Source organism: Mytilus edulis, chromosome 12 (assembly GCF_963676685.1).
Source record: "Mytilus edulis chromosome 12, xbMytEdul2.2, whole genome shotgun sequence".
Classification (NCBI taxonomy): Eukaryota; Metazoa; Mollusca; class Bivalvia; order Mytilida; family Mytilidae; genus Mytilus; species Mytilus edulis.
This window is the reverse complement of record NC_092355.1, coordinates 58,068,332-58,091,884: the sequence shown is the minus strand read 5'-3', so window position 1 is coordinate 58,091,884 and position 23,553 is coordinate 58,068,332. Positions and strand designations below refer to the sequence as shown.

The 23,553-nt window shown below is 31.4% G+C and overlaps 2 protein-coding genes across 3 annotated transcripts in view; one reads left to right on the top strand and one right to left on the bottom strand.

The window, feature by feature from the left end:
* The window catches only part of LOC139499581 (endoribonuclease LACTB2-like), a 273,549-nt gene extending 271,690 nt beyond the window's left edge, over positions 1-1,859 (bottom strand). The window contains exon 1 of one of the 2 annotated variants that reach the window (XM_071288325.1): positions 1,687-1,859. In XM_071288325.1, coding sequence (XP_071144426.1) covers positions 1,687-1,823 — 137 coding nt within the window. In that variant the 5' untranslated portion in view covers positions 1,824-1,859. The remainder of the gene's footprint in view (positions 1-1,686) is intronic. The other variant, XM_071288326.1, reaches the window with a different exon arrangement.
* A 196-nt stretch (positions 1,860-2,055) lies between these two features.
* On the top strand, positions 2,056-23,377 carry LOC139499579 (serine/threonine-protein kinase 3-like). Its single transcript, XM_071288323.1, has 13 exons — positions 2,056-2,199; positions 7,180-7,260; positions 8,710-8,890; positions 9,694-9,756; positions 12,000-12,164; positions 13,125-13,230; positions 14,128-14,189; positions 14,969-15,106; positions 16,137-16,247; positions 16,894-16,963; positions 17,480-17,575; positions 18,662-18,858; positions 19,954-23,377. Exons 1-13 carry the CDS (start codon positions 2,186-2,188, stop codon positions 20,110-20,112), a joined length of 1,443 nt encoding a protein of 480 aa, XP_071144424.1. The 5' UTR covers positions 2,056-2,185; the 3' UTR covers positions 20,113-23,377.
* Positions 23,378-23,553: the final 176 nt, after the last annotated feature.

The window sequence follows — 23,553 nt, the reverse complement described above, 5'->3', positions numbered from 1 at the left end:
CCTTTCATGATCCTCCTGAATGGAAATGCTTCTGTGGTAATAATTATAATTGGCATAAATTTTATAAATTAATATACATGTTAAATAGAACCATTTTGGTTTTTTGGGGGGTTAAGGTTGCAATAAACAGTTAGGAAAAAATACTAAAATTTGCCCTCATAAATTTTACCATCCCCTTTTCATTGCTTTCTTGCAAAATTAGTTACATGTATATATAAGCTTGTAAACTGTTTGTGTTATATATGTGCATACATGTATGTAGTCAGAATCCTTCATAGATTTTATATCCAGAATATAAAATGGTAAAATATAATTTCTTTTGGGTGTATCCATGGCAACAATCTGCATTTATTTGCTATAAAATATTGCAAAAAGGGGGAAAGATGTCACATATATATATCTCCCCAAAATTTGGCTAAAAGTAGAATTTCAATCGCTTAAAGTAATACCTTTTCTTAAACTGTGTACATATATCATTCAGTAAATCCAATGAAAATCATATGTCTTTCATCTCATTTTTTTGTAAAATTGCATCAGAAACTTCGTGTAGAAAAAAAATGTTTGTAAATATTACATTAGTTTCTGAACCGATGGCCAGTCTTAAGCTATGAAAATATGGATTGTCATACAGAAAATAGCCCATTAAACGTGTAAAAAATAATTTTAATGCTCTTATAAACCATCTTTGAAGGCTAAGTTAGTACTCAGCTGTCTGAAAATGAATTTTATTACACAATTACATTCCTATTTGAAAAATCCACCAGGGCCAATGCAAACTAAACTCCTAACAGTGTATTGCTACCTAATATCTTCTTGTGTTGAATCTGAGCCTACTACAACACATTAATTTATAGCAGTCTTAGGTTGAATATATGGTAAACGGACAGAAAGTCACAGGACAAAAAGTCACAAATTTGGTAGGACAAAAAGTCACAAATTTGGTAGGACAAAAAGTCACAGGACAAAAAGTCACAAATAATCTGTTGACAATTGTTTGAATATATAAGAGAAATATCTTGCAAAATTTACTTTTTAATACATATATTTATATTAAAGTTTAGGGAATGTGTCATTATACTTGCAAAATGAAGATTTATTTGATGTTAATCATACAAAAGAAAGATTTCTTGGCACCATGAAGCCATTGAAGTGCCAAGCCACTTTGACATTTTGTTTTTTTAACAATTATTTGTTCATCTTTGATATTTTTTTGATAAATTTTGTTTACAAAGTTGGTTTTTATACAATAGTTAAAGAAAATACAAAAATATTTTGTTAAAAATAAGCTTTTTTTATTCATGTTATTCAAAGAAAATAATCAGAAAAAATGCATTTTGACTTTTTGTCCTGTGACTTTTTGTCCGTGACTTTTTGTCTGTGACTATTTGTCTGTGACTTTTTGTCCTGTGACTTTCTGTCCTACATTCTATATATACACACAACTATTTGCCACTGTACATTAAAAGAGACATTCTGAGTTCACACACCTAGGTTCAAATATCATCATGTGCTAGCCCAAGACTCAACTTCAACATGTTCTAGATGTCAGATGTAGAACATCTTTAGGCTAAAGCCAATACTCAGTACTATAGTATAGCCTAGATAAATTATATAATTTTGATGATGATTTTAATATTTGATCATCACTGACATCAAACTGAGTGTAATATTTTATTGAAATTTCACCTGTCACCTTTACCAATCAAGTAGGAATTTGTGCCTTGTAAAGTCATTGGTCTTGCATTGCATCCTAATATTCTGATTACACGTTCTGACAGTTTTTCTATTTGAGGAAGTGGAGCTAATTTCACTGAAGATGCCATTCTTCTATATTTTTTGTTAGATCACATGACAGTCATGTGACCTGGCATTTTGGGTTAAGAATGTATGCTTTGTTGAATGATTTGCTGGTTTAACTAAAAATAAAAATACTATACTAAAATTAATCTTTATTGAGGAAATAGAAAAATAATCAGACAAGGTCGGCATATTGTCGGAAACTTAAAAAATCAATTTAACGTTTGAAAGATGGCACATTGTGGCTAGAGAAAAAGCTTTTCATTGAACACGAACGACTTTCCTGATTTACTTCCGGACAAGACGAAAACATCAGAACTTTCATTGTTTTCACTTTAAAACTTTTTTCCATGAATCCAGACGGATAGTAGACAATTTATTCTTTAAAATGAGTAATCAAAGGTGAGTATCATATATAATTTTACTTCATCAGGTCTGTGATTTCTGAAGAAGATAATAAAACCATCCTTAAAATGATGCTGTCACAAACTAAAAAATAAATAAATAAAACAAATCACTTCAAACAGATACACACACACAGATCCTGTTACATTTTTTCTTCAGAAGTTTCAAGTTAGCATTGTTCTCACTAAGGCGACCCCATGAGTCCTAGACTTATCAAAATCTGTCTGGACTCACCATTTTCAAAACTTGTGAGTCCACAGACAGTGATCTGGAAGGTTTTTTTCACTATGGGCCCAGGGCCCCTCAAAAATAAATTCAATGGGCCATTTTAAAAAATAATGGGCCATGTTGTCAAATGAGTGGGCCATTTGAATTGACCTCTGTAAAAAAAATAAAAAGTATCATTATTTTTTGCCAAAGAGGTGTTGTAACTTATCTTTATGATTTTAAATAATATCATGGATATTGTTCCTGTGATTCTGTAATTTTAATGAATATACAATAACTTCTTGCAAAACGGACAATATTAAAGATAACCTTTATTTACAATGTTTAAACTGGTACTGTTGCCTTGACTTGTTCATGTTTATGTTGGGTTTTTTTTAACAATAAATTTGGGTCTTCGTCGATATCATACTTATTCCAGGCGTTCCGTATTAGAAGACATTTCAGGCACTTCCTCTGCACTTCTTGTATTATTATTATTACTTTATCACGACGACAAGAATAACAGTAGAGAGTACCATTAGTTGATAGAACAAAACAATAATTCGCTGAAGTCATGTTTACAAAATGTCAAAACGAGCCAAAGACCAAAAAACGGCAAGGACAGTTAAGCGCCTTTTATGGAGACAAAAACTATATTCATAAAAAGGCTTCGGGGGTTTTCAATCGAAATAATACAAGGCCGTAACTACCCTTGAGGCAAGTGAGGCAATTGCCTCACTAAAATTTCGACACTGATTAATTTTTTTATACATATATACAAATAAAATAGTCTTTTGTTGTTCTGTCTCAACCTTAATTTCTATAACTTTTCATCATTCCTTTAAACTATTCTTCCTGGATATAACTCAGCATCTCAACGGGTGATGTTTCTCAATTACATTAACCTAGTAACGATAATCATCATGGATCTCTGGTTAAAAACAGGCTCTTGCAGAAAAAGGAAAAGCGACACTGAAGGTAAAGAAGGAATAATTCTAGTAAACTAATTTGTTTGTGAACGTAGTCTGCGTATTGCATATAACTTCATTAGAACAATCAAAAAACGATAAGTAGACTGACAAATCAAGTAGTCGGCATCGCAAGGGGGCAGTCCTGTCTGTGTATTCATTTCTCCGTTTCATCAACTTTAATCTTTCTCTTTACAGATAAATAAAATATAAATAATATGAAACATGCATGGATTAGTTTTTCATGATCCATGTTTCTTTAACCTTAAAAATTGAAAGAACATCCCATATTCCAATTTGACATTATTGAGGAATGGTATAGAACCTTTATCACAGGATTTTGTCTTTACTTATTCGGGACTACGGAATTTCATTTCTTTATATTCGGGGTTTCGGAATCAGACACCCCCAACCCCTAACCCCTAAATTTATAGATTCTGGAACTAAAATACCACCGACTATTTCCAGAAATAATTTGAAATTACGGACCTACATGTAAACGTCAAAACTCCATTTTAATTCCCCTGTACCCATATCATATATACTTACTCTATAGATAGATCATATACATGTATCTTATCCCATTCTATCCCTAGTTTGTTTACTCTTTGTCAGCATACAAGCGAGTTTAATATTTTGTAACTGAGACTGTATGATGATGCTAGCCTTTATAGGAAAGCTTAATTCCCTTTTGCAAACAAAACTGTTACTACCGATGCTGCTACCGAATTGCTGATGGAGAAGGAATTGGAAGAAGACATTGATCATTGTGTTGATGATAATGTGCTACCTTTAGAAACACAGACTGCCCTGAAACGACTGAAATCTAGGAAAAGAGCATACATGAGTGGCGAGAGGTTGTGCGGTCTTGCCATGCTCCATGTTCATCGCGATAAGGATATCAGCAGACCAAAGTTATGATTCTAAAACAATTTGACTGAACCCACCATAGAAATAATTGGCAAACTCTACTGAATCGATGTTTGTTCTATGTTCTGGCGGCAGATTTAAATTGATATTTGGATGATTATCTTACATACAAATTCAAATAAAGTTGTTAAAAATTTGGTATTAGTAAAAGTCTTTAAATATGAACAATTTATATAAAAACTGTCCAAATTCAAAACATTATCAAACTCTCTAAAAATGCCTAGAACGCAGGATTTTGCACCATTCATTCATACCCTCCAAAAAAATTTAACGCCTCGCTTCGCTCGGCTCAATTATTTTGCCTCACTAAAATAAGATGCCTAGTTACGGCCTTGTAATAGCAAGCTAAACTAAATTAAAAGATTATCATTAGAGTTAAATCTCGTCTGTAATAGCCAAATTTCACAAATTTAAAGTTCTTTACAAAAAATTGTATCATGAATGATGGTTAATTACGTTTTTTGGGATATCAGTTAAACTGCATGGTTCTATTATTACCATAGGAAAACACCTGAGACGTTAAACTTCATGGTTCTATTACCATAGGAAAACAACCGAGACGTCCCAAAAATGTATATAGGTGCTCCTATGATTGGAGGAACATTATACAGTTGTGTACACACACATGGCGGCATGCAAACGATCGGAAATCCATTTGACGATATCTAAACGTTTCGAAACGATGTGAAAAATATCGTGCGCCACGTGGGCGCTTACATTTGTCACTCTATGCGCCATTTCTGGTCAATATGCGCTATAGGCGCAGGGCGCACGACCTTCCCGATCACTGCACAGACACAGATGCATCAAGATTGAAATATTTTATAATATGAGGCAGGCATTACCTGTGAAAGGGGACGAAGTCTATGATTTTTTTTTAATTCAAACACATCTTAATTTCAAAACGGAAATACCGTAACGTTTCCGATTTTGGTTCTGTTGTGAGGGATTTTAGTTGTGACGTTATTTTAGTTATGACGTCATATGCAATGTAAACAAAGAAACGCTATCATTAGGTAACGTTTTTTCATATCAAGAAATTATTTAAAATGAAATTGATATTGCGTTTCTTCCTATTCTATACTGGACTGATAAATATGTATTTTACTCAAAATTTCATGCAAACGAGACCGGAAAAAAGGAAGTACATTGTAGATTTCTGCGCAGATGCAGGAATTCAAAACATGACATAAAAAAAAATTGAACGATTTTGAGTTCATTAGTACCCCAAATTTTCCCGATTTTTTTTTTTATTGAATTTTCTACTGTTATTGGGGACTTCGTCCCCATATAAACTGAGCACAGTTAAACAGAAATATCTAAATGGACTCGCCTTAAAAATTCCTTAGCGAGAACCCTGAGTTAGCATGATGTCTCAGTCCAATTTCAGTCCTCTTGTGCTCGTTAGCAGCTTAGAGCTCTGCCTTTATGGCTTTAGATCCAAAGATTGAGGGTTAGATGTTTGGACAGGGTATGGTCATGAGGTTTGACCAGGTCATAAGATGACCGTCACATGTCTAGGTGATAGGCAAGGAACTGGACAGGGTTTCCAAGTGTAATACTTGGGGTTGTACAGTGGTGGACCTGTGAGCTGCTTGGATGGTAGTCCAAATGATAATGACGTCTTGCAAGGCTACATGTATATTAATCATTTTCTGAGGCATCCCTGAAAAAAATTAAGCCTTGCAAGACGTCATAATTATTTGAAATACTTGGATGGATGGTACACAGCCCTGAAAAAGAAAACGAGAAGAGTGTTGTAGACCTCAAGATATAAAGGTAGCCTCTAACAGGGCCTCCGGGTGTGGGAGTTTCTCGCTGCATTGAAGACCCATTGGTGAACTTCGGCTTATGTCTGTCCTATGGTCTGGTTGTTGTCTCTTTGACACATTCCCCATTTCCATTCTCAATTTTAGTTGAGCCAAAGAAGATCTTCCCTAGATTACAGTCCTTATATGAAAAGGAAAAGAGGCCTAATACATGTAGGTCATTTGATCAAAATGGCAAGAGGGGTGCCCATGGTTGGTTTACAACATGGACAACAACAGGATGACCTGCACTATATGGCTGCATTTCACATGGAAAACGTAGTATCAGTGACAATCTAAAAGTAAAAATAAACATCTCTTCTGTGGTCAGGTAGTTGAGCTTGAACCTGTGCAAACTAATAACCAACCAACGAGTCTGTATATAATTATGAACAACCTCAGATACTTCCAAGCTTTAGCTACTGTTACTAGTTTTAGTAAGGATGTTCAGGAAATAAGCATCGAGGACTTGTCTGATAGTAATTCTTGTACTTTAAATTCAGAAATTATTGCAAGGTTTTTATTATTGGAAAATTGTGACAGGGTTATGTTATAATCCCAATAATCTTAAATCTCATTTCGATTTGTTTATATGAATCACACAGGATTTTTCTCAATGTTGCAATAATTAAATTGCATTTTATTCTAAAATGACAAAATCGCAATAACAAACATGATAAATGCACACATAATTCCTGAATTTATAGTACATGTATATCATCATGTAGGGATAATGATTGAGACTATGAGTTAGATTTCGAATTTGACCAAAATGAACCAACCAATGATCATGATGATTATCTTGTGTCAAAAGTACACCTGAGAGGAATTACTTTTGGATCATCATTTTTGTATTAATATAACAGTCAATGACAGTAAACTACGATGTTTGTGAATATGAATAACATATTACAATATAATTTAACCAAATAAAAATGAATTGTTCAAATGACAAAATGAAAGAGTCATTTTATTTTTGAGTGAAAATAAAGGTCTAGTCAACATTTGTTGGGTCCGGCAAAACTTTTATAATATATTGTAATTACTATTGTTGTATATTGTAGTGAGCTGACCAAACTAAGTGATGAAAGTTTAGCCAAACCACCTGATGAAGTATTTGATATTATTTGTAAAATAGGAAGAGGGTAGGAATATATAGCAATTATATAAACTACTTAAATGTGTCAATAAACTAAACATGCTAAAGATTGGGCCACACTTAATAATATTGTGGTTTGTCCAAACTCTACCCAAACATTGAGAAAGTGGGTAGGTACATACATGACATATGTAGGTAGGCATTTTCTTTTTTTTTTTTTTGGCAGAGAGAAATGTAAGCACTAGACATGTTAAATGGGTACAAGTCTTCATGTCTATCTGAATAAAAAAAAGATTTTGAGTACACAGCTACAATGTATTTTCTGGGTAGGTCAATGTAGAGGGGGGATAGGACCTTTATCGGGACTCCGGGATCGGGTGTTTTAAAACTCGGGATTTCGGGATCCGGGAATCCTTTTTTTTGGATTTCAGGATGTCGGGATTTGCTTTATTTAAATTCGGAACCTCGGGATTTCGTTTTTTTTTAAGTCCGGGATTTCGGGATCAAGACCCCTCCTATCCCCCCTCGTCAATGTAGGTAGGGTAAGGGAAAACACACCTATTCTTCTTTATGTCCTTGATTGTAATTGTTGGCTGAACGTCTAGTGGTAAATAGATATAGGAAGGTGTGGTATGAGGGCTAATGAGACAACTCTCCATTCAAGTAACAATTCATAAAAAGTAAACTATTATTTATATATAATTATTATAGTTCAAGCTACGATCTTCAACATGGAGTCTTGGCTCACCCTAAACAGCAAGCTATAAAGCGTCCCAAAAAATTACTATAGTAAAACCATTCAAACAGGAAAACCAACATTTTGTGAAAATATGTTATTCTATACATGATATATATATTCCAGACGAGAACAAATTGAACATTTATTTCAAATAGGTACCTTTCGCAAAATTCAACGAAGGGAATTCTTAAGTGTTCTTTTTGTAATAGCATGAATACATAGAATAGGCACTCCAAAAAATTGAAATTGAATATATCTTATAAATTTATTTGATGCATGGGTCTTTTAACAATTTGAATCAAAAGTTAGTTTAGATGAATAATGAATTTGACATTGTTTTGATGTGTTGTAACTTGTAGAACTTGTACAAATGTTATTTGTGTGCCTTTTTCCTGTACATATATAATTACTTAGCATGACAGCTCAATCTTCAATTTTAATTTTGATCGTCTATTAAAAAGAAACAACACATTTTAAGTTTCAAAGCTTTCATTGATGTCTTTAGGTGTTATAGTGTTCAAATTAGGAATGACTTCATTTTGTGTGTATATATAACAAAGAAGATGTTGTATATATGATTGCCAATGAGACAACTCTCCACAAGAGACCAAATGACACAGGTTTTTAAGAACTATAGGTCACTGTATGGCCTTTAACAATGAACAAAGCCTGCAAAGTCAGCTGATTAAAGCCCTCAAAAAGACAAATGGTAAACAATTCGAACGAGAAAACTAATTATACTTTGTTTTGTAACAGGTCTTATGGCAGTGTGTATAAAGCCCTCCATAAAGAATCCGGTCAGGTTCTGGCCATCAAACAGGTACCAGTGGATACTGATCTACAGGAAATCATTAAAGAAATATCCATAATGCAACAGTGTGATAGTCCATACATAGTTAAATATTATGGAAGTTATTTCAAAAACACAGACTTATGGGTAAGTTTTTGCAGAGTTTGTCATGTTATAATCTTCAAGATTTGAAAATCAAAAGACTCAACCCTGCACTTTGCTTAAAGACACCAAATAAAAAACAGTTAGAATATATTACCGGTAAGTAGGTATATGAATTTAGGCCACAATTAAAAAAAATTTGGTTTGCCCAAACCCTACCCAAAGGTTGAGACAGTGGGTAAGTAGGTAGGCATTTTCTTTTTTTTTTTCAAAAAGAGAAATTGAAGTATCGGGTGTTTATTAGTCTTCATGCCTATCTGATTAAAAAAAACTTCTTCAAATCAGGACAATAAAAGAATTTGAGTAGGCTGCTTTTTTCTGGGTAGGTAGCGTTTGGGCAAACAAACCTATTCTTTTTTATGGCCAAATTTGGTTTGAGTGCCAATAAGACAACTCTCAATCCAAGTCACAATTTGTAAAAGAAAACCATAACGGGTCAAAGTTCATGAAGTACAGTCTTCAACATGGACTGGAGCATTGGCACATACCCAACATCAATCTGAAGAGAGTGGTAAAATAGATTTTAAAAAGATATAAAACAATTTTATCAGAAAACAAGAAAATGATGAGCTGCAGACTTTCAAGACTACAGTTACCATGGTTACCTCTAAATTTCCATTTTAAGTATTTGATTTGTTTGGTTACAATTGTACTTTTACCCTAAATTTTCTCTGTATTCATTTTTAGCACTATATTTTTGTTAGAATGAGGACTTTTATAAGACATGTGTGACTTGCATGCAAAATTCAGATTTAGTTGGAATAGCCTTTACTTTTTTATAATTTCAGATCGTAATGGAATATTGTGGGGCAGGATCAGTATCAGATATAATGAGATTACGCAATAAAACTGTAAGTATTATCAGGAGATAAATCTTTTGCACCAAGTTGGTTATCAGGTGCAAAAAGCATCAATTTTGCCAATTTTGCGTCCCATTTCTTGCCCTGGAAAAACAAGGGATCCTGACAGATTTATCCATCTGTAGTCTGCATGTAGAGTAGACCCCAGTAAACACATACACCACAGCAGTTCTTAGGTCAGAGTGAAACTGATCTTGCTATGTACAGTAGTTTAAAACATGTAATTTTGACCAAAAATGCGTAACTTTTTTTTTTTATTTCAACTGGACCTGCAAAGGGAAGTAGTATTTCAATAATAAACAACATCAATAGTTATATGCATGCAGGTTTACACTGTGGAAGTTTGTAGGCCTCTAAACTGAGTGTGTCAGACGGGAAGCCAATCCCTTAAAAAAAAACCAGTTTTATCTGATTGCAGTTTTGCAAATACCTTTTTTGAGCTCAAAATGAATATTAAGACAGAGAAACATGACAATAAAAAGTGTAGATTTAGATAACTTGCATACATATTTTCAATTAAAGTGTAGATCTGTTACTAGTCTGAGATTACTCTGTTTTGCCAGACAAGCTGGGGCCGTGGGACGTCAGAGCTGGTCCCATATAAAAAAGTGGATATTTGCCCATCCAAAATAGATACGCTGCTTCGTCAATTCTGGTGCCAACTAACGGCCTTGGAATTATATAAATCGGGTATCAAATTTGTTCATTTTTCATTTAAAAATGAACAGCTATTGGCAATATTTTATGAAGTAGAGTTATCTCCCTTGAAATAGTGCCATTGATAAATTCTTAAATTATTCTCAAAATTATATTACAAATTTTATTTGAAACTTGTATTTAGTCAGAGAGTGCATACTTATACTTAGTTTATTAAAGAAAATGTTAGAATTATTTTTTGTTAATAAAATAAATGTTAGTTATAGATTTTAAGTAGACCATTAATAAGATTTTTAAGAGAAGTGATACTCACATAATTTTCCATGTGCACTGTAGCAGGAACTGCTTACCCGAATTCCGGAGCACCTAATCTTTAGTTTTTAGTGTTTATATTTGGACCGAAACTCCTGGCTGAAACCAGGAGAATAAAATATTTAGGAAAAGAGGTTTGTGAGTGTTATCAAATGTGGGCAAGTGAAATGCAGTCAAAAAAATTAGGATATTGCTGTATTGTATTTTAAGCTCAGCCTTTTTAAAACATAGATTTTACTGTAGCAAATTGAGTTTAACTTGAGAGTGTTAACAGTATAATCAAGTTATGTCCATTTTAATATTAAAATAAATACCATTTAACAAATATTTTGGTGTAAAATGACATTTTGAGAGTGTCAAAATGTGACTTTCATGGTCTGTTGTGGAGAGTTGTCTCATTGGCAATCATACCACATCTTCTATTTTATATTCATGTTTATCTTGTGAGAAATTACATACCAAAAAAAAATAGGATCTCAAAATGGTGGATTTCTAAGTTGTGGACTGGTAGAACTGGTGGAATTTACCCCTTCAGAGTATCTGTCAACGTCCAATGAAAAATATTGTTACAAATGAATTGCATTAGAATAATCAATTGTTATTAAATAATTAATGCAGTACAATGAATGTGGTGGAAGTGACATTTTGTGAATCCTAAACTACTCAGAAGAGGCCTGAGGTGTGCCTATATTGGCAGAAATTATATTAGACATTACACCATATTTATACAAAAACATAATAGATTGAAAAAATTATATGCATCCTATCCTACAATTACATATTTCTGTCTTTTGCTGTGTTGGTCTGTATGTTGTCTCATTGAAACTTCATTCTCAACACAACTAACAAAACCAGTCAATTCCACACCCTGTCACAGTAACAAACCATAGAAATCAAATGAAAATTGTCCTGGTTTATAGGGGTGTGACAAATAGTTGTTAATTTTATAATATCTAGTAATCTACAAAGGTCTAATCATAAATGAGGGGCCTGATGAGGGAGGGGGAGGGGTCTCATCACGATTCAGGAATTATTTTTTTTTGTCAATCACGATTCACATAAAATAAATTTCAATCATCACATGTCACGAAAATATGAAAAAAAATCTGTAGAAAAACAGATCAGGATAGCGAAAAATGCGCCAATCACAAAGAACGAGAATAACCCATCAGGACTCTCATGAATTAAAGACCTAAGTTTCCACAAAATATTACTTTTTTCAGTATATATATTATATTATAGTTTAAATATGATTATATTTACAGTTAACAGAAGACGAGATAGCTACGCTGATGTTGGACACATTACATGGTTTAAACTACCTGCATTCCAGACGAAAAATTCACCGAGATATAAAAGCTGGAAATATATTGCTCAACACTGTGGGACATGCTAAGTTGGCAGACTTTGGTGTGGCAGGTCAATTAACAGTAAGTTATACAATACTACTGTAAATTAAAAAATTATTGCGTGTATTTATTATTGCAAATTTGTCATTTTAGACTAAAATGCGATTTAAATTTTTGCAATATTTGGAAAAACCCTGTAAAATTCATATAAAAAATTTCAAAATGCAAGTATAAATTATTGCGATTATAATCCTGTTGCATTTTTTTGCAATTATAAAAACATTGCAATAATTTCTGAATTTACAGTGTTTATATTATGGTTTCCCTTCTGAATTTCTGAAATGTAGACTTTTCATGCTGAGACCAAACATTTTCATCACAGAAATCCAACTTAAGTGAGAGGTTTAACTAGCTATAAAACCATCTTAAATCCACCATTTTCTACATAAGAAAATGTCTGTTCAAAATCAGGTATTTGACAGTTGTTTTCCATTCAATTGGTGTGTTTGAGATTTTGATACTGCCATTCCTAACGGGACTTTCTGTTTGAAGTTTTCCTTGGCGTTCAGTATTTTTGTAATTTTACTTTTAAAAGGAGATTAACCTCTCAATATGTAATTCAGATTGATCAGAAGTTCTGTTTTTGATGAACTTTTATTAATTATGCAGTTCCATCAAAAGATCCAAGAGCTATATATTTGGTTAAAATTGTTATTGCTTGTAGCAAATACTGAATAGTAGGTTATTTTTACAGGGGCTTATTTTTTTCTGATTTTCACGAAAATAAAACAAAATCAACAAAATAATATCCAACTATTTAAAATTGCACATACAATTCTATTGTAATAAAGTTTTGACTGCCAATATAAAACCAACAAAATATTTTGTACACCTTATTCTATAAAAATCAAGGAATTTACACCCGCGAAAATAATACTATACAGTATTTAGCATACAGGATCAATCTGTAGTACAATCAATATAAGCTCTCATGAATTATTACTTGAATTTGAGTGTATTAATAGTTGATATTTATTTCAGGATACAATGGCCAAAAGAAATACTGTGATAGGGACCCCATATTGGATGGCCCCAGAGGTTATACAAGAGATAGGCTACGATTGTGTGGCAGATATATGGAGTTTAGGTATGAAGTCCTCTACCATTTCTGTAATTCACAAACACCTAGACAAAAGTTCGTTTGGCTCGTTTTATTTTCATATATTTTGACCAAATATTTACTTTGAACTCTTTGATAAAATACAAAAATTTAAAAAATACTTGGAACCACACACTTTAAAAATGTCTTATTTCAGTTTGACAAACACTAATTTTGATCATTGAGAAGCGTAATATATATACATTGTTATATTTCCTTATAAAGAATAGAAAATGATAAGAACGTTCAGCAGATTTTTACAGAGTTATCTCCCTGTAGAGTTATGTACCATCTTAAGGTTGTACCAAACACCCTGACAAAAATAAATTCGGCTTTTTTAATTTTCATAAAAGTTTGCCAAATTATTATTAAACTTTTACCCTTTGACAAAAATACAAAAATTTCAAAAAACTTGAACCACACACTTTCTTGGAATAATTTCATTGGATATATAGCATTTTGACAAACACTACTGCTGATCATTAAAAAGCTTAATATTTCCTTCTAAATACAAGGTGATTAAAACGTTTAGCTGATTTTTATGAGTTATCTCCCTGTAGTGTGATGTACCATCTCCAGGACTTTGTTTAATTTTTAGAAGTAAATTTTATCATTCCACTGAAAACAGGGCAATAAATGAATTTTTACACAAAGGCGGATTTAGGGGGGCGGGCCTCCCCTTTTTAGGGAATAATTTGGTTGCTTATATAGGGAATCTAGCGTGACTGGAGTGGGCCCCCTCTTAGGCAGTCAATGGGCCCCCACTAATGAAAATTTCTGGATCTGCCACTGTAACAAACAATTGTTTCAGAAGTCAGGTTCTAACTAAGATGATATAATTCCCTGATTGCACACATGCTGTACATTTATTGTTATATTTTACAGGTATAACAGCATTAGAAATGGCAGAAGGGAAACCCCCTTATGGAGATATACATCCTATGAGAGTAAGTTATCCCATTTTAAGAAAAACATTCAAGTTTCCAGGTTTTTTTTAAACACTTTATTTTTATTAGGCCTATGAGAGGACATACTTGATTCAATCTGACTGCATAATTGATAGTACATAAATCAATACTTATATATAAAGTCTAAAAAACAGAAAAAGATTTGGTGATATCATGGATACTGTATGTTTTCTAGTTTTAGGTTTCTGAATGTTGAAAAAGACAAAAAAATGGAAATCTTAAATTTCTGTGAAAAATTAGACCAAAAAATGCTTCAAACACATCCAGTCTTTATCAGTGGCATATTGTTTCAAGGGGAGGATACTATATTAGTACTTGTTTTAGAAATAAATTCATACCCTTATATAACATTATGCTGTTTAGAATAGCTAATAAAAAAATACATTTTTATCAAAAAAATTTAAATCACAAAAATACTGAACTTAGAGGAAAATAAATTGGGAAAGTCCATAATCACATGGCAAAATCAAATAACAAAATGCATCAAAAACGAATGGACAAGAACTGTCATATTCCTGACTTGGTACAGGCATTTTAAAAATGTAGAAAATGGTGGATTAAACCTGGTTCTATAGCGCTAACCCTCTCACTTTAATGACAGTAAAAACATTAAGCCAAGAAAAATAACTCAGATTTTTATCATTTGAATGGAGATAGATATGAGAGATACATGTTTAATCATCATAGTTTTTTGTAAATATTGAATCCTTCGTCTTACATGTAACTGAATATACATAAACATAAAATTGATTTTGCAGGCTATATTTATGATACCCACCAAGCCACCACCATCTTTCAGGAACCCAGATAAATGGTCAACAGAATTTATAGATTTTGTATCTAAATGCCTTGTAAAGAACCCAGAACTCAGAACAACAGCTGAGGAGCTCATGGAGGTATGAAATCTGTAGTGTAGGGGAGATAACTGCTAAAATAACTTAAGATTTCTTATTATTTGTTGGGTATTATATTTTGATTCAGCCATGCTGGATCTATGTGATCAATCTGGTTTTAGAGATGGCGTAGAATACTATGTTGGAGACATATCATGGAACTAATTATGTTTTACTACACCATTTTAATCATCAACTGCCAACTTTGACTATCTCAGTATCTATTAAAGCTTAGTTAAATATTTATAATATTGGACTATTAATCTTCAAATTCAAATTCAAAATTTCTCCACTTATAGTGATTTCTCTTGTGGCAAGGTCAAGGTTGGCAAAAAAGTGGTCAATTCTAGTAATGACCATACCAGTAGTAAATACTGGCAAATACTGGTTGATTGAAATTTGGTGGACATAACTATAAAAACCACTCTCTACCTGGTCAATTACCATGATTACAGTTAATAATGAAATAATGTAAGTGTTCAAGTCATTTTAAATGTTCTCATTTCTATTTACTGTAAATTCAGAAATTATTGGGAGGTTTTTATTACTGTAAAATAGAGTTGTAATCAAAATAATTTAAACTCACATTTTGAAATATTTTAAATGAAGTAAAACAGGACTTTTCTCAAAATCATAAAAATTAAAATCGCATTGAAGTCTAAAATGACAAAATCCCGATAATAAATGCACGCAATAATTTCTGAATTTACAATGACTTATTAGTACAAAAGATTAAAACTGTTTTGTCCCTGCCAAGGGAACTCATCAGATTGACTATAACACTGGCTTTGTTGTTGTCCCAATGGCAGATATTCTTGATTTTAAATGTTTATATATATGTTTGATAGATTAAGAAGACAAGAGAAGAAAATTGTGACTTTGAGATGAAGAACAACAGTAAAAATTCTGTTTGTTAACTTATTTACTTTTTCATCTTTTTTTCTGTTGTAATGAACTGATTTTGTGTCGTGGATGAATACCTCATATCCTTTGTCTTTCTATTTTATCTATGTATCTTATTTATTTTATACAGCATGAGTTTGTAAAGTCAGCAAATCCCAGAACAACATTACAGAAGATGATACAAGAAGCTAGAGAAATACTGGAAATGCAGGCAGGCATAACGACAAATGGAGATGATTCGGTAAGGGATTTTCTCCACATGATTACAAATCATTGTCCTTTTTTAAGAAATTTATGTGGATTACAAATAAATAAATGATGATACATTGATAAAAAATATTTGGAGCAGTGTCAAATTCAAAATTAAATGCATTCTGGGTAATAATTTCAAAAGCGTACAACAAAATGTTATGATTGGTTTAAACGTACTTACAAAATACACGCTCATCCGATGATGTAAAGTTATTTAAATTTATTGTATGAACAAAAAGATTACCCATACTCCTTTAGTATGTGAAAAAGTTGAATTAGATAAGCACTCACAGCAAATTCAAACAGATACTTTCAAAGTTCCGGATATCTAATGGTTTGATTAGCCCACAAATTTAAACATTAGTCAGAACACAAAATGGATCTTCAATTTAAATAATCACTACATTTAAAAATACCATTGAAAGATTAATATCTTGTTCAACTTAATACAAATAACCTAGGAGAAGTTTGTACACAAATATTCCTCATTTGATTTGTTGAATCAATTTTTTTTATGTTTTTTCTACAGAAAAGTTAAACATTAAATTTCATTTAAGTAAATGTTTATTTTAATGAAAAAATGTTACACTGAGAAATTTAAAAAATAAATGTCTGTTTTATGTCTGTTTTACCAGGAGGGTGAAGATGAATTAGAAGGTGGAGGTACGATGGTCAGAGGTGACAATGATACAATGAAGTCACAAGGTAACTTAAAATTCTTGTCATAAATTATAATTTACATAGTCACCTGTACTATCAAACTGCCAATACAGAAATATATTGTGAGCGATTTATTAATGCGAATAATTTTACTGGATGAGTATCGCAAAAAAAGGACAGGCATTATGATGTCTGATACATATATCTATATATTCAGATTCCTGAAATAACAATAATTTAAAAGCTTTTTGTCAATTCTTCAAAAAAAAAAAAGTAATAATTACATGCAATGATAAAGTAATTAACAAAATTTTACAAAGTATAGGTATTGTAACTTGATGTCTACCTAAGGATTTTTTTATGCGAATTTTGATCATATCTATTAATTTCTTTAAATTTGGCAAATACATCTTTTCATGTTAGTGCTATAATGTGTCTTGCCAGTGATTTCTATTTTAAATTTTCATTGTTTGCAATTTTAGGGGATAAATAATGATACCTCCTCATTTTCAATATATTTTACATTGATTGATTTATTGTTGGTTGCGATATATTTTACAGGTTCCAGTACTAATGGCACAGTAGGGACCCTGGTGGAGTCAGAGCTGGGTACCATGGTGATTAACGAAGACAGCGAAGACGATGGAACAATGAAACGTAAGATGTTTTACATATTGAATGATTAAGCATGGTGGCATATTGAATGGCTCTCTTCATCTTACGAGAAAATACATCATTTCATATACTCTGGATTCATAGGGGGTCTCATTGGGGGGTTCTGATCCAGGATCCCGCTTACTGTTTTGTCAGGTTCCTGTATCCCGCTTACACTATGTACGTAAGCAATTCTAATTTTTTTTGTAATTTCCCGTGTCCCGCTAGACTTCATTTCCCGTTTTCACGGCACAATAATTTGACTTTCACGTGTCACGCTTACAAAAAATCAGCAATCCCGCGTCACGCTTAGACCCCAATGAGATCCACTTCATAATTTTCATTATGGAGTATCAATTTTTGTGGATTTCTAAGGTACATGTGAACCACAAATTTGAATGTTCAATAAAATAAAAATTCCTTTAAAATTGTATCCAGACCTTGGCAGAAACTCAAAATCACATGTCCATGAAAATGCAAGGTTTCTGCAATTCACAAAAATTGGAACCCACAAAAATAAATGAATCCACAGTACTGTGGATTTATAATATATAATTTTTTATGGAGTATCAAGTCTTCAATGCTTTCTTTGGTAAGAGTAAATTATCAATTTAGAAGTTCAATAAAGTGCAAAATTTGTATAGACTTTAGTATGCTAATCAAATATTTATAAAAATATAGAAAATTTGGCAGCAACAAAAATAATTGAATCCACAGTACTCAATATCCTTTGATTTTTTTGTATTCTGGAATGCATAATTGACTATAAATAAATAATCTTGATTTCTGCTTTCTTTATATTCATTTCACATTAACACACAACAGCGGTGATAATACCATATAATGGATTTTTTTGTTGTTGTAAAATTTCAAGATGTAGAAGCAGCAGAAATTAAGAGCAATTTTGACGTTTTTTATTTTGGTGTATTCTTAATTCCAAAATAAATGTTTTGATGCATTCAGGTTAATAAATAATCATCATAAAGTCAATATTATACATCTGAAGCTGAAATTATAAGTCTATACTTCTAAAAAATCGCCAATAAAATATTATAGAAATCGGAAAAAACATTTAATGCAAAATTTCAGGTCATGGGACAGCCACTGCAGGGAAGGATGAATACCGTCCATCTTATCTTGACCATTTTGAGAAGAATGATAAAGAAAAACCTGCAGCTAAACCAACACAACAACCTCAGCAAATAGCGCCACCATCAATGTCACCGAAAACAGCCACACCCCCTCATCACTTCCAACGGTCTTTCATTGATGGCGATTTTGAATTTGTGAGTAATCAGAATATTTTATTCTTTAATTTCAGGAATGATAACAGCCTTCTTATTATATTCCATTCCAAAGGAGAAACAGTGTATATTGTTTTTCCTCCCTCTGCAGGTGCCATTAAATTCCATTACATTTTTCTCAGTCTTCATGTGAACATGCCATACAGTGAGATGCAGGTTAAGATTCATCTATCCTTTTTATATATATACATTAAGCACATAATGGCTATGGTTGAAATTTCATTGCATTTTTCTCAGTCTTCATATGAACATGCCATACAGTGAGATGCAGGTTCAGATTCATAGATCCTTTTTATATATATACATTTAACACATAATGGCTATGGTTGAAATTTTATTGCATTTTTCATGGGAAACAAATCAGAGCTTCCTACAAAAATGTGGCAGTGTGAACATGCTATACAGTGTATATATGTTTTCAGATTCATTGACAATGAAGAAATAAGAAAATGTGGTATGATTGCAAATGAGACACTTTCCACCAAAGTTCAAATAAACTGGATGTAAGCAATTATAGGTAATCATACGACCTTCAACATTGAGAAACACCCTTACCATTTGGTAGTCTATAAAAGTTTTGTGAATACAGAAGCTATGATGTGATTTCTTGGGTTACTTCAAATTCTTGTGATAGCAAATTGAGGCTTGTTTATTTTGTGTCAAGCTGTTCTATTGATGAAAAACCCCAAATTTTCTTTTATTTATTTCTTAAACCACAGCAATAAGTTCAAATCAAACCATACTGCATTAATACTAAGGTTCCAAAAGAAGAAGCTAAAAAGGCAGATAATTATAAATTGTTCAAATTGTGATATAAGGGACATAACCCTTTTCCTTATCTGAGCATGCTTTTTGATAGTATGCATTTTGTAAGTCTTTTCATCTTACACTTTATCTTTACAACTTGCTGTGAATGTATGCTTTTCTCTTTGTTGAATGGTATAACTACATACATTTGTTATGGAATATGCAATGTTTTTTTTCTGCTGTTAGTCTTAATAAACTTCACTATGAGTTCTTGAAATGTCCATTTTTATTTTACTTTTATTATACTTAATACCTATTTTGTTTTTGAAGTTAAGAAACTTGCAGTATGAAGAACTAGAGGCCAGGTTAGCTGACCTTGACCCTGAAATGGAGAGAGAGATAGACGAACTCCGAGCCAGATATCAAGCCAAGCGACAACCAATTTTAGAGGCTATAGACGCTAAAAAAAATAGACAAAAATTCATATAAATTAAACATTGACAGTACGATTCTGTATATATTATACATGTGATAAAAAATGGAAGAGTTTTTGATTTTGAAATGTAGTAAAAATCAGCACAGTGCAATTTTTTTTAGAAAAAATCATACAAATAAGACTTATTACATATAAGGCATATAGATGTTCAAAAAAAAGTAAAATGAAAAGGCCAGATTAATGAAAAAAATTACTGTAAAACAACTAATTTTCGTGAATGATTTTTTTTTGTGTCTTTCGCAAGCAGAAAAATGATGTGAATATAAATCATCGCAAATATATAAAAATTGGTATCTTTACTTATTTAATTACATCAAGCAAATTTGAAAATCGTGAAATTAAATCGCCATGAAAAGGGCTAGTAAGGAATAAAAGCAAAATAAAGTATCTGCAATTACAAGTTGGTTACAGTTTATATAGATATATACTTTTTACTAAAGAACAACAACTCTTGCACTAGCTAGTGAAGATGATTTGCAATTGCTTGAGATTTGAAAAACATTTCTTTAAACTGTGTATACTTATAAATGAAAATACTAAATAGCATATATATGCCTGGGACAATCACAAGAGTTCAAAGGTTATCTATAAATATGCAATCCATCAGTCTTCCATGTGATTGAATCTTTAATATGTACATCTCTTACAGTGAGAAAGTATTATTATGAAATATTTTAGCTGCATTTTTATTTTGTTAAATTGTGATTGCTCCTTCTATAGATATAACAAAGTACCTTAAGTATCTTACTTTTTTTTCTGGATTTAGCTTTTGAGTTCTGAAAGTTTTATAACTGATAGGCTGGCTGTAATACTGAGTTCATTTGTATATTTTGTGGTAAGCTTGTTTAGTTAGCACTAGAATGTACAGCCTAATCCAATCATTTGGCAAAGAAGCTAGGAAATCAACCATTCAAATTATAAACAAATGCCAGTTACTCATCAGAACACTCCAATAGGCTTACCCTTGGTCTAGTATCATGTACCAATATAAAAACAACTGCCATAAAAATTACTTTATAACTGACCGTGCAAGGGCTGTATAGCCAGTCAAGGTCGTTAACAACTCCCATCATCATAAATTATAAGTTTTTAATAGAAATGAGCAATGTGAATTATGTTTCTTTTATTTAAAATCAAAAGGAAAATGAAGGGGGATTTGTTTTTTACAGTACAGGCCATAATAAATGATAGGTTTGTTTGCCCAAACGCTACCTACCCAGAAAAAAGCTGCCTACTCAAATTCTTTTATTGTCCTGATTTGAAGAAGGTTTTTTTTAATCAAATAGGCATGAAGACTAATAAACATCTGATACTTCAAATTTTTTTTTGGAAAAAAAAAAAGAAAATGCCTACCTACCTACCCACTGTCTCAACTTTTGGGTAGGGTTTGGGCACACCAAAATATTTTTAAGTGTGGCCACATTGTCCAGGAAAGGTTTATAAACTTTCATGGTGTGTAAAAGATTTTGCTGCTGTCTTTAATAAAAATTTACCAGGCAAAAGACAATAATCTGATATATTTTGCAAATAAGTGTTTTGAATTAGCAATATATTGTTAAATTATTTAACTACTATTCAAATCTTTTTTAGCAGGATGAAGTGTTTACCTCTACTTTTCACTATATTTTGATTTGTATTTAAGATTTTTTTCTATGTACAATTTCAATTATTGTTTTTCTTTTTCTAAAATCTGTGTGAAAAAATTTCTAAGTTTCTTTGGCTATTTTGCAGTGACATGTTGTTTTTGAAAAATAGGTGTATAAAAGTTTGTCTAGTCAAATTATTGTCATGGCAACATAATTTGTTGTTAAAATATCATGTTTTAAAGTTGTCATTTGAAAAATTTGCATTTATTGTATAATAAAATGCTGAGCATTTAAGATTTATAATTGTGGATTTAAATAAATAATATGTTCTGTTATGTGTTTTTCTATGTAAACAGGATGTGATTTGTGTGGTTTTCACACCTTTTTAGTTTAATTAGAAAATATATGTCTTGTGTCTAGTCAAAGCATAATATTAAAGTAAACTTACTGGAGATCTGAAATGATTAAATTGTTAAATTTTGTTAAAACAAATTGGAACACGATTCAAAAGAAATTTTGATAAATTTGTTTAAAATGTTTTTAGGAAGTTACAATTAAGTTTTTCCTTTTGAAAATATTACCCAGAATGCATTAGATTTCTGAAATGCATCTGTGTACAATGTATTAAGAAATGGGAAAGTGGGGAGGGTTTTTAATTAAGTAGTGTATTAATGAAAACTGGAAATAAAGAGCCATTTTTTTAATAAACATTTGTACATTCAATAAAGTTTTGGTGTATCAATATTATTTTATCTATTATTTTAATTGTAAATACAAAATGTATATCTGTGTCATTTTACTTCTTGGTATCATTTGTGATTTGATTGTTTGATAAAACACTTGAATGATAGTGATTTTGAATATGTAAATTAGCAACCAAGAAAATATTTTTTAGTTCTAACATTTATTATTTTGGGATTGTTTATTAATGTTTTTGTTTTTATTGTGTCATAAATATAATGATTAAATCATTATTTGTCTTAGCCATTTTTGAGAAAAAAATTGTGAATCATTAGATTGTTTTTTTACACAAATCACATGATTTATTTATCGTCAGTTCTAGGGATAGATTATGACCGGGAAGGGTAATTGGAGTTGGCTCCTCATGGATCAAGAAATTAACCATTGTTTTTTATGTAAGGTAAATTATTCTTCCTTCAGCACAAATAAATAAACAAAGTATTTTTAAAGATCATAAAATTGTGAAGAAATACCTTGTTCGACAAGATACAAATGTTTAATCTTTTATGTTGTTTATGGTTAATTTTGTCGTCAAAGATAATTTTATCTATCAATCTATATTAAGATCACTTTTCAGAAAAATAAAAATATATATAAAATTAAAGTTGAACTACATGGGATAGAAATCGACCTTATGCAAGTGTAAGTATACATGTACATGTATTGGACTTTGATTGGAACATTCAAATTAATTTCCAACTCTGCATAGATATTGATTTTATACCGAATAATTTAACAGATTTTTTGAATAAGGTCATTTTTTTATCCGATGCAGCTCAGTTATTGATTAGAGTTATTTTTTATTCGATGAATATTTCTGACTATTATTGTTGATAACTGATTGTGTCTATTTAGAGTACATGTATTTATCACTCATGAAGTATTCATGAGCATATCATTTTGAAATAAAATTGATGCAATATTTTCCCAATTGAAGTACATTTAATTTGAATATTTAATACCAAAATTATAATTTCCCTACCTTAAAAAAAAGTTTATTGCTAAAGATGCAATGCATTTAAAAATACCATTGAAAGTTTTCATTCATTAAAGATCTGGTCTTCATTGACTGAGAACGCCAGTTTGCCTGGTCTTCATTGACTGAGA

Coding starts and splice junctions, on each gene's coding strand:
- LOC139499579 (XM_071288323.1), top strand. Junction 9,757..11,999: donor TGAGATTACGCAATAAAACT/GTAAGTATTATC, acceptor TTATATTTACAG/TTAACAGAAGACGAGATAGC. Junction 18,859..19,953: donor TTGATGGCGATTTTGAATTT/GTGAGTAATCAG, acceptor TTGTTTTTGAAG/TTAAGAAACTTGCAGTATGA.